The sequence below is a fragment of the Enhydra lutris genome, unplaced genomic scaffold, assembly GCF_002288905.1.
Source record: "Enhydra lutris kenyoni isolate GAN:26980312 unplaced genomic scaffold, ASM228890v2 scaffoldscaffold20, whole genome shotgun sequence".
Classification (NCBI taxonomy): Eukaryota; Metazoa; Chordata; class Mammalia; order Carnivora; family Mustelidae; genus Enhydra; species Enhydra lutris.
The window spans coordinates 15,196,784-15,208,768 of NW_019154104.1; the positions used below are offsets into that span (position 1 = coordinate 15,196,784).

At 45.2% G+C, this 11,985-nt stretch overlaps 1 protein-coding gene across 6 annotated transcripts in view; it reads right to left on the bottom strand.

Moving 5' to 3' along the window:
* Window positions 1–11,985, bottom strand: part of LOC111148522 (neurexin-3-beta) — a 1,534,880-nt gene that overhangs the window by 545,210 nt on the left and 977,685 nt on the right. For 4 of the 6 annotated variants that reach the window (XM_022505143.1, XM_022505147.1, XM_022505146.1 and 1 more), the window contains exon 1: window positions 9,552–9,798. The exons of the other annotated variants lie outside the window; for them this stretch is intronic. In XM_022505143.1, the coding sequence (XP_022360851.1) occupies window positions 9,552–9,798 (247 nt within the window). Of the gene's footprint in view, window positions 1–9,551; window positions 9,799–11,985 lie in introns of those variants that run through there. 6 annotated transcript variants of the gene reach the window in all.

Below are 11,985 nucleotides of genomic sequence, written 5' to 3' on the forward strand. Positions count from 1 at the left end.
ACATTGTAATTTGGGGAGAAAGCTCACAGCAACTGTTGGAGACTAAATTTCCTAATAAATGAATTTCTTACAGTGAATCAAAAATGAGGCAGGTGAGTCACCAGCAGGCTTCCTCATCAGTGGAGGGGTCCTTGGGTCCCTCACTCTTCATTGACTATGCAACCATTCCTTGCCAGCTGACTCTGAAACATGTGTGAGTTTCCCAAGGCTGTTTCAGAAAGCACAGACAATCTCCCATAATATAATAGGACTGGTGAATATAGGGAAGTGTTCTAATCAGTTGCTCTCAATACCAGGAAATAGGTTTATGTTTGTTCAATACAAGTTCAATAGATGCAAGGGGTGGACGGCTTAGTAGGTGGAAGAACTTGAAATGAATTGCCTAACTCCGAGTCTCTATTTCTTTCCCTGATAATAATAGCACCTACACCGAAGGATGGTTGGTAAAGATGAAATAAGACAAAGCATTTAGCTTAATACATGCCTGTGATATTACAACCTACAGTTCAGAAGCATATAATCTGTAAACTACAGGAACAGGCGGATCATTTCCATTAGTTTCTTATGTAGCAAAAACCACAATTTGCCCCCAAAGCGTGTAATTATATTCAAACTCTGAAAGACTGTCTCAGAAAGAGTTGAAATTCATAGTTTGGGGGAAAGTCACTCAAGAGTATACACAGTTATATTCTAATGTGGGGGGGGTGACAGAAATATTTCAAAACAATAAAAAGGGGAGGGTGATAGCAGTAGCTCAGAAAATATGGCTTGATGGTTGCTAGGAGTTTTCTGTTCACATAGCCACTCCATAGCTGGTAAGCAAGAGGTGGGGACTGGGTCAGAGGACATGTCTTTGAGTAATAACTCAGCTGTGGCTTCCAGATGGGAAAAGAGAGGTGGGTACATAGGCCATCTTCCTCTGCTTTCTAGGGAGTGAAACCCAATTGGAACAGGCAATGTCTCCCTACACAGGAACCTGAATCTGAGTCCTTTTCCCACACTGGGGTCTCCCATACAGAGGAAGCCTTCCAAACACCCCAAGAAAGCCCACCTCTTAGCACAAAGCCAGGAACCTATTAGAAAAATGTACATGGAATGTTAATTTTTTACAGAAGCCCAGAGAAGTTCTTTCCTGGCAGAATCTAATCCTACAGGACTTAATCTGGTTAAAAGAAAGATCAATCTGTAGAAAGAGAGATGGGACACAATGTTGCGATCTGAGAAAGGGTCTTGAAGGAGCAAGAAGTCAGTCCTCCCGCAAAGGAGTAAAAAGAGGATGGTGGAGTTGGAGTCATACTGCCTAATCCCCACCAACTCTGATATTGACTGGATGCCTACAGCCAACTCCAAACGTTGGTCATCTGGAATATAACAGGGTCAGACAATCCCTAAACTCTATAAACCTGTTGGTGTGCTTCTGAGAAATACATGACTTCCCTTGCCCTTCACCTCTTCTATCAATGACTATCCCTCCTCTCCTAATAAACAAGAACCAATCATGTGGCACCTCACTCAGTCATTTACTCATTCACTCAAAAAACATGTATCAGTGTAGATGTTTCATTTGTCTGCTCCTTCTAATGAGTATCTCCTTGGGTCAGAATGGGTTCAGGCAGACTGATAAACATTTAAATACTTATTATGAACTGGACACTTGTAGATGTTTTGCAAAGGTGTGCCAACTACATTAATCAAAATTTCTCATTAACCTGTACGCCTTATTCCCGACAAAGGAGTTTGCTGTGTTTGCTTCCTATCTCTTGAGCTAAGCAACTGCGTGGTATAGCAGAAAGGCCCAGAAATTTGTGCAGAGAACTGAGTTTGAATCACAGCTCTACCACCATAGTACTTCGGTCGAGATGCATAAACTTTCTAAGTCTCATTGCTTTCATGTATGAGATGGTGGTAACCTTATGAATATAGAGGTTTGTGGGGATTCAATGGAATCATATATGTAAACTACTGGAGGAGTGTATGGCACCCAGGAGGTGTGTGAAGATCTATGGTCCCAGCAAGTCTCTCAAAACTCTGACAGAAGTAGACATAAAACACTTGCTCTTTACAAACTCCACTGGCATGCTGTCCTCTGCTCTGATACAGCTAAACACAGCAGAGCATTTTTAACATAAGACAGAATTCCTTTCTAGGGCTGATGAGATGCATTTAAATGAAGGCTGCGCTTCTTCCTGTCTCGACATGATGCTGTGGTGAAGTTGGACAGCGGGCTTTCTAAAATCACAGTGTGCCATTCTTGCACGTGATGCTGCTTCTGTCAGAGGGGAAAAGAGAAAACCTGGTTGCGGTTTTGGCATGGGTTTGGCATCAAGAAAACAAACCTATAAAATGCCCGTGTAAGATACACAGTGGCATGTTTAAAGGCATACGGATTGGGGAATCATGCAGTCTTTATGTCGAGAACCATTTGAAGAGATCATCTCACTGGACCCACTCATTGTACAAATGAGGAAGGAAAGAAAAAGCCAATTTTTCTGCAATGGCAGGGTAAAGGTACATACGCACTCCATGACATTCAGAAAACTCTAGGTAAAAGAAAGAGAGGGCGCCTGGGTGGCTCAGTGGGTTAAAGCCTCTGCCTTGGGCTAAGGTCATGATCTCAGGGTCCTGGGATCTAGCGGCATCTGGCTCTCTGCTCAGCAGGGAGCCTGCTTCCCCCTCTCTCTCTGCCTGTGTCTCTGCCTACTTGTGATCTCTGTCTGTCAAATAAATAATTAAAATCTTAAAAAAAAAAAGAAGAAAGAGGATAGGTTCATAAAGCCTAATGTGACTTAAAAACAAAATGTCATATCCAAAGTCACAGAGTTTGTCAGGGAGAAAATTTAGGCGTGACATCTATGGTCCAGCATAAGGTTCTCTCAAGAAGAATTCTGGTTTAAAATCGGGCCCCACTAAGTCACCTCTAAGCATTCCAGCACCTCCCCAGCTCCCACCTCCTCTATAACTTTGAGTCCTGGTGAGTAGAAGCACCAGAAGGGACATCTAAAGAAATCCTCTATTTCCAGATCTAAAAATAGTAGTCCTAAAAAGACCTGTCTTTTTCTTAGTATAAACCAGATTACAGATTCAAGTTTCCAATGGGTGCTAAGCATCGTATAGGAATGTTTAAATTGAGCAGACGTCTTCCAGAAGCATGATCCAATTATGTATTTCCAAAATGATCTCAGAATATATCTTAGGGGCCTCTCCCCTTTTATTTCACTAGATTTCTCAGCTTCTAAACAGTTTGCTACTTGTCATCTTAGGCTACATTTTGCCTGGCCTGGTTTTTTTAACATGTTATCAAAAAGCACAAGCTGACCACACATGCTATATTCTTTTAGTGCCATAAACAAGGAAATGCATATCAAACCGGTCTCCCCTTGGAGGCAAAAAGTGTTGCTGTAGATAAGAACATGAGGAGAAGCGGTAGATGCATGCCCCTTAACCTCAAACTACCAACCAGTAGCCATTCAACACTGAAGCTCGATTTTGTACCAGGAACCAAAAGAGAGTTATCATTAAAATAGTTCTCAGAGAATATTTAATCTCTACACAGTACCTCGCAACGTAGCAAGCACAACTTGTTTAATTTCTTCATAATTCTGTGACAACTGGGTGGTATTATTATTGCTATTCTCAGTTTAGAGATGAAGAAACTGGGTCAACGTCAAGCCTCATGACTTATCCAAGATCACAAAGTTCCGAAGTGACAAGAAAAAGACCGAGAACTAGTTCTTCTAATTCTAAACCTTTCAGTTCATTGTTCCCATAGCCACCACCACCGCACTGACCATTTCCACCATCATTCACCTGACAGCCTCATGAGCATGTATTCTCTCAAAAGTCACTTTTCAAAAATATCTGAATACAGAAACAAAAACAAAATTGAAAGAAAACAACACTCAAGAAATTCATTCCACAAAGAGCTTGGGATTGCTTGGGATACATCGTTTGGGATTTACAGCAGTCAAGTTGCTTGATGATCCTCATACACTCTCTCCCCAAGCCTCACGACATGTCGTGATGTAGACAGACTACTTCCTGTTTATACTTGAAGATGAACTTTCAACAAAATAAAAATCCTACCGAAAAATAATGAAATTGATACTTTGTTAAAAGGACATATTTTTCAGCTGCTAAAAAAAAGTGGGAGTTTATACTGATTTCACCCTTTAATTTTTTTCCCCTGAAGGGTGAGATGTGAAGGGAATTGGTGATGTGTGTCTCAGGAAAGGAAAAAATGGGAAACTGTGGTTTACAAAGGAAGGAAGTTACTGGGTGGGCAGGGAGATCTGGCCTGGAACGGCAGCAGGTCTAAGGAGAGAGAGTCTTGGAGTGTAGACGGTGCAGTGTGTCTGCAGAGCACATGGCTAGAGTCCAATGGAACTAGTCTACAAACAGAACTAGGTATAGACTGGGTCATACAAGATGAACTGATAAGAAGGCAAACACAAGGTTGAACTAAACCTACTGGTATTGTTTTCTCCCAATAAACAGATTTTTCCTCTTGAGGCACTATCTCATCAGTTTTATAAATTATTACCACTGTCATTGAAGGTTTTATATTTCCACTGGGAAAGTCTGAGTTTAGCGGACATTCACTGAATAGTACGTTTTTATGTCTTTCCCAGTGACTGTGTCCTAGGGGAGGATGAGGAGTGTTAATGGGCTGAATTGTGTCCTCCCAAAACTTGTATGTTGAAGCCTTAAACTGAAATACTTTCATGTGACCGCATTTAGAGATAGTACCTTTAAAAGGGTGATTGAGTTAAAATGAGACATCTGGGTGAACCTTAATCCAGTCTGGCCAGTGTCCTCACAGAAGCGGATATTTGGACACACAAGGAAACATCAGGGACGCATGAACACAGAGCAAAGACCATGTGATGACACAATGAGAAGGTGGCCACCTACTAGCTAAGAAGAAACCAGATCTGCCAACAACATGACCTTGGACTTCTAGCCTCCAGAGCAGTGCAAAAATGAATTGCTGTTGTTTAAGTCACCCAGTCTGTGAAAAAAAAAAAAAATTTTTTTTTTTTTTAATGGCAGTTCTAACAAACTAATAGATGGAGGAAAGTATGGGTAAGTTCAAGGTTTATCTTCAGAGACCTGCCTCCCTCTCAGATCACCCAGGATCCTAGTGAAGCAAGCCTTCTGAGATCCACAAAATTCATTCCCTAAAATGTAAAACGGAGTATGTCACTGCTCCTAGATTCAAAATCAGATGATAAAACAAAAAAGTTCTTACTATGGAATTCCAGCCATCACCCAGTCTGGTGAAGATTTTTGTTTGTTTGTTTATTTTTTCCTGAAAGCAATTGTTTCAGTAATCTCATCTCCTGTCTCTATGATATGACAACCCTCACGCCAGCCCCCCCGCCCCTGCACCCCTCTCCCTGCCACAGTGATACACACTGAAAGTACTGAAAAAATTTACAGTAGGATACTATAATTTTCCTTTGGTAATCTTTCAAGAACAAGTGAATCTCCAGACCTACCACTTTGCCAACAAATCTGAGAGAAGAAAAACAATGCATTAAAGGAGAGAAAGAAGGAGAAACCAATTTAATTAATTCATCACCAAGGCCAAAGACATATAAATCTTATAATTTTATCTGTCAACCAACATTATGAATTATTCAGCAAACTGAATCCCAAGAAGGAAGGGAGAGAGAATGTGGTTAGGAAGCAGCTGGCTGAGCAGAAGAAAGTGCTCAACAGATCAGAGTAAAACAAGCCTCATGGCTAGAAAAACTTAAGTGGTAGGTCTTTGTGACAATGAATGACGAACACAGTTTCTTAGAAGAAGGACTCCCCGCACATGCGTCACTAGCGGGACCATGACCACCACTTCTGCTGAGATGATTCAAAGAGGGCTCATTCTGCCTCCCTACACACACACACACACACACACACACACACACACACACACACACAAACACACACACCCCTGGTTTCTGAGCAGGACAATTTCCTCTAAATACACTCTGGTGTGTTCCCTTTTAAGATTGAGTTTTACGTCCCCAAGGAGTTCCCCTGCATTCCTGCAAGTCAGGAAGGCTGGCTATTTTATGTAGGATAAAATGCAAGGCACATACTAGGTCTAGATTCTCAGAAAAGTCAGTTTTCTAAACTATTAAGTATGAAAGCGTTTTTTTTAGGTAGATGCTCACTGGAGTTCTTAAAGGTGGGAGAGGAGAAAAAATATACAAACCTCCTTTATGAAACTGAAGGTTGGTAAACAAATGTATTTTCATATTTATATTTCCTGTACCACTAAACTACCTAAAAGCATTGACAAGCACGTTATTTAAGCCTGGAAATAAAGTTGAGGATGAAAAATACTGACAGGGATATTCTGAACAACAGAAGAATGTAATTTTGTACTTTATATAAAGACTATTTAAATGGTATATTAATTAATTTGCTTTGGTAGTTGGATCCTCACACCCTCCTCCCAATATTTTTACATTAGAGAAGCACTTATCTTTCATAGATGATCAAAATACTTCTGAAACTATTCTTGGCTGAACACCGCAATGTCTTATGTAGATTTCTATCCTCAGCAAGGAGCGCACAGCCTCAATAAATGCTCAATAAATGTTAGCTGACTACTGAGTAGGTCAGAGCATGGCAGAAAGCAAGGAGCCTGAGTGAGAGAAGGGACCAACCGAGGGGGGAAACCTACTAGATCCTACTTAAGAAGAGAGAGTTCATTCTGTCCTGAGACACAGTCCTAAGGGGAGAGTATTTTGGGTGCCTCAGGTACCTGTGGTCTTAGTCTCCTGCACTCACAAAGGAGCACGGCCTTCTCTAGGCCGCCCTGGGCAGGGTGGTCTGGAGGGAGGGGTGAAAACAACTGATTAAAAGGACAACTGGAGAACTTCTGGCTTTTCAGGAAATGAGCAAGGGGAACCAGCATAAAACAAACAAACAAACATCTCCAAGTTCAAAGAAAGTTCTTGGACCAAGGCTCTAGTTTTCATTTTATAGCAGAATGAAGGGCATTTACTCCTTTCCAGACAATAGAGATTGCTGCTTTTAACTCGGGAATAAGGTTGGCAGAAAACTATTAGTAATAACATTAGTCTCATGGTGCTGTGCCTCCTACTGCCTCCATCCAAAAGATTTTTTTTAAAACAATTGCTGTTAGTGAAGCCTTTGTCTTGGACTAGGAGAAAGCAAGTGTACTCCAAGTAAGAATGAGAGATGCATTAGCAAAGCTCCAAGGGGTCTTCTGGTCTTTTCAGGACACAAAAGGTCACAACTTGGATGTGGGACTGGAGTCAGGGGTTGGGGCATCTCGTTGATTGCAGTGTCTCTTGTTTTCAAGCTCAAAAACATTAATTAAGTATGCAAGGAGCCTACTTAATATAGATGCATTCACTCTCCAAGCCCCAAATCAATGAGATGAGACTTCAGGACTGAAAGAGGATACTCAAGAGGTGAATTCTTGAGTTTTCTTATCTTAGCTATGCCAGACCCTGGGGTTCACTGCACGCCACAGCTGTGGTGGGTGAGGGCTTTTCCTGGGATCTCTAGTCATTTACTTACTTCGTTCTCCTCTTCCATCACACTGAATCTTATCAGATGCAGGCTAATGAGAAACCAGACTGGCAACGAGTCAAAAAGATTCAGAAGTTACTGAACAACTGATCCTTGAAAAAGTGAAGTCAACAGAAAAGAGCTGTGTTTAATCTCTGCAAGGCTCAACCCCTGTAGCCCTTTCAGCTGAAAGAGAGAGAGACAGAGACAGAGAGCAGAGAGAGAGAGATTGACAGACTTAGGAACCCCTGGGATGTAGGGCTCTGCAAATACCATCACTTAACTAGTAGCTTCTTTTAACTGTTTACATCCTAAACAGAAAACATCGAGACTCTGCCAGCCTATAACCTCTAACTAATGCATAATATCCATCTCCCTGCTGATCATTTACACTAATTAGCGAAATTTAGCTAATTATCGCTGAGCCCTTCCATGTTTAATTATGGCTATTAGTAATCGTCTGTCTGGCTTCCTCCATCTCCCACTCCCCTCTTTTTCTTTCCCACTCTTTACAATCCTACCCCCACACCAGTCCCTCTCTCCCTTAGACGCTAACAGTTTCCATTTCAATGAAATTTCTTTTGCTTTTTGGGTGGTTGTCATTCTTTCCTCTCCTTATTTTATTTATTTATTTTTTTTTAAGAAAGCCTACACCAGACCCAGTGGGAGTCACAGAGAAAATAGCCCCCAGATCAAGATCAAGCATTCACTCCTTCCCACCACCCCCTCCACCAACCTTACAAGCTCTGAGCTACTTGACAACTCCATCAAATAAAATTTAAAGAGAGAGCCAGAAAGAGCCAGAGTACGTGCTGGCATTTTCTCAATGTGCCTCCACTTAACACTATGGATGGTACATAGCAGAAGCCCACGGCTAGGAGGCAGTGGGAAGAACTGACATTCTAAATGGGGTCTGGATGCTATAGGTCTTCAAACTACAAGGTAGGGCAGGGGACCTTTAGTGTGGTTCACTCGTGCTGCTCCCTGGAGGGCTGCTCCTGCCATTAGGTTCTGTGATTCCTACTCTCCTTGCCACCAGAGTAGAGTGCATAGTAAACAAATATTGAAGATCCCTTCTTTGGAACAGTTTACTACAGCAGACTCCCACCTTGGTGGCAAACATCGTCCTTTCAAAGGCAGCCTGCTTGGAACTGAAATGATTTTTAAGAGCCGTAGATCTCTTCTTTCAATAGCTATGCAAGGAGGATTGTTCGGAGCAAAACACACCATACCTGTTTTGTGTGAACCAGCCTCTCAGTGAAACCTTTAATTGAAATAACATTGGTATAAATGGTAGGATCAAAGTTACTGTAATTTACACTTGGGTAAATTCTAAATGGACTCTGTCCTATCTCTTCTATCACTTCCTGTGTAGTAGTTAGCAATCTTACATGTGCAGTTTCTGAGATAGCCGGTCTTTCCCTCAGACATGCGGACAATCATAAAGCTGCCCAAATGAACAATACTACCCTTTATTAATTGCATTTTCTGCCTTCTTACACTCAGCTACTCTCCTCCCTGACCTTAACCACACAGGCCACTTCCCAGTAGTTCCATCAACTTCAGGCTGAAGACCTAAGGATCCCTGCTATCTACTCTCCCATGACTAGCTCCAAAACAAGATCTGAAAAAAGGGTGAAAGCAAGGTGAATGGATATTCTTAAAGTGCAAAACCTGGCACTTATCTGGTAAATTGCTAAGCATCACAGGGGTGGGGAGAGGGAAGGAGGCAGAAGGTTGCAAAAGGGAAAATGTGTTTGTGAAGCTATGAATGAGAAAGCTAAGGACAGGAGAAACCCTTAGAGAAACTGAGGGGCTGGGGCAGAAAATACTAGACTTTAAGGGGGAAATGAATATTTTCTTCTCTCATGCACATGCGACGGATGCTTTTTATCATTTTAAATTCAATTTTTTTATTATCTTCCCACCCTTGACATTACCTGAAAGGCGAGTGGGTTAAGGAATCGCTATGCCCCATTAAAAGGATAAAGAGCAGAGAGACCCACCGTGCCCTCCTCGAAGGGAGACAGGGGAACGATAGATAGAAATAGGCACTGAGTGATGCTTGCTGCCATGGAAATGGTGCTCGTGCTGAGAGTGAGACCCCGGCGAGGAAGAGGAGGAGGAGGAAGAAGCTACATTAGAGGAACTCCACACAGAGCTGACGATACATCCCCAGAAGAGGGACCAGATCCCAAGCGTCCAGGCCGGCCGGCGAGGAGGGCTCCGTCTCGCGTGGATTCTCAGGTGCATGGTCAACGCACTGGACCACTACAGATGGGCAGTTTGAATTCCAGCCAGAGAGGAATAATGAAGTTCATGATGCCCAAGGGCCCATCATAGCAGCAGGAATACTTGCCCGGATTTTGGAAAGAGGGAGGGAATAAGCGCTTTCAAGACAAATGATGAATCAGTTAAAAAAAAAAAAAAAAAAAAAAGGAAGAAGGCGGCAAAAGCTCCTCTTTCCCGGGGCTGAAATTTAGAAAGCCAAAGTCCACCCAGGTATAGCAACCCTCCTAGGGAGCCCCGGAATGCCACACATGTCAGGGGAGGCCCGCCGCGGCTTCCTCCTGATCTCCAGGCGACTCAACTGCACACTCCGGGAAGCCACACAGAGGAAAGGTGGAAACGAAGGAAGAGGGGGGAGGCAGCAGGAGACCCAAGAAGGTTCAGGTTAGTTTATCCCAACATCCAGGCAGTTTGAACATTTTTTTTTCTCTTTTTCCACTTCCATGCGATGCACTGCAGAACTGCCAGGCAAAAGGGGGCTGCAGGTGGGAGAGTTCTTCGCGTGTTCCCGAAATCTCGGTGGAAGGGCGCGGAGGCTGTTAACCCTGCGCGTTCTGGAAGAGCGCCACGGAGCAACCGCCTGCGTCCTGGGTTTCCCAACTGGATGAAAAGCAGCAGCAGCAGCAGCAGCAACCGGAGGAAGAGAACAAGAAGGACCGGAGGGAAAGAGGCAAGGAGGGGGAAGCCAGCGCGGAGCAGCCACCCAAACCAACGTGGTCCTGGGCGGAGAGAGGTGGGTGGGCGAGCAGGGAGAACGCTAGAGGAGGTGCCCGGCAGGCGGCTGAAGTGGCGGAGAGGCAGGCGGGCGCCGGCAAAGTGCGCGGAACTGGGAGGCACAGGTGAAGTGAAGCGAGGAGTTGGGGAGCCAAATTCACAAATGGGCAAGTCGTATGCAAATAGCGCACTCCCGAGAGCAAATCAGTGCAGCCCGAGCGCTCTGCCGAGGGACTGGCTGGCTCCGGAGGGAGGAGGGGCCCGAGCGACCCGGAATCCCGGCCCTCCCCATTCAAGTACACGCTCGCTCGTCTACACCCGCGCGAGCCTCCCGCGCACCCCGCTGCCCTCCCCGCGCTCTGCTCCCTCCCAGAAGAGTGAGCGTGTGTGTGCGCGGGGATGAGTGAGACCGACAGACCTACAGACGGACGCTGAGCCTTTTCTCTCTCTCTTTTTAAAGCACCCTTTCCCTTCTCTCGGGCGCATTAAGCCACATTCGGATGATTAAGGCACCTTTTACAGTTTGGGAAGAAAAAACGCAGGCGATGGCTAAGGCTGAAGTAGCCCCAGATAGAAATAAAAATAAACCCCTTGAGTCAGCAAAAGCGCTGGAGCGGCTGCACACGGTGGTGCCGCCCGCACGCTCCCCCGGGCCTGGCGGTCAGCACCGCCCGGCCACTCTCCCAGGCCCCCACCCGCAGGGGGAGAGGCGGGAACCCGCGCCCTGTATCTTGACAGTGAGCAGAAGACGCGGCCTGGGGACCCCAGAGGGTGAGGGGTTCGGTGGCTGGAGGCCCTTCGAGAAGGTAGCCGCCGCCCCCCACACCGCGCCCACCACCACCCAGTGCACAGGACGCTCTCGGAAATTCAGGTCCCAGGGGTTAGTCCCCTCGCCAGCTGTCCTGGTCAAAGAACTTCAGAAGGGGCGAGGGCTGCTTCTGCTGGCGGAAGACGAGCGGCTGGCCCGCCCTTGACTGGCCTCGGGGGCGCTGCCCCGGGTGGGTGAAGCCTCCGAATCTCCAGGGAGCTGGGCACCCGAGAGAGCGCGGCTTTTACATCCAGGCTGAACCTGCGGGGGAGAGCGGGAGTGACAGGAAGAGGGCTGGCGCTCCCGTCCAGGCCATCTGTGCCTCCAGGAGGAAGCTGACCTAGGGCTCTGCCGGAGAACAGTGACATTCTGGAGGATATGGCCTCCACCCCGCCTCCCTGTTCCCCCGCACTCTGCACGATGAGAGCTGGAGGCAAAAACCCAAAGGGCAGCCCTCCTAAACCTGGGGGAGGGGAGCTAGCTTTGGTTTCCTCTTTCTTATTCACCTTGGTTAATAAAGCCCATAACATTTGGGGTGAGGCGGAGGGAACAGTTCTTGATGGTTAAAATATAAACACACACACACACACACACACACACACACACACACACACACACACACACATCAT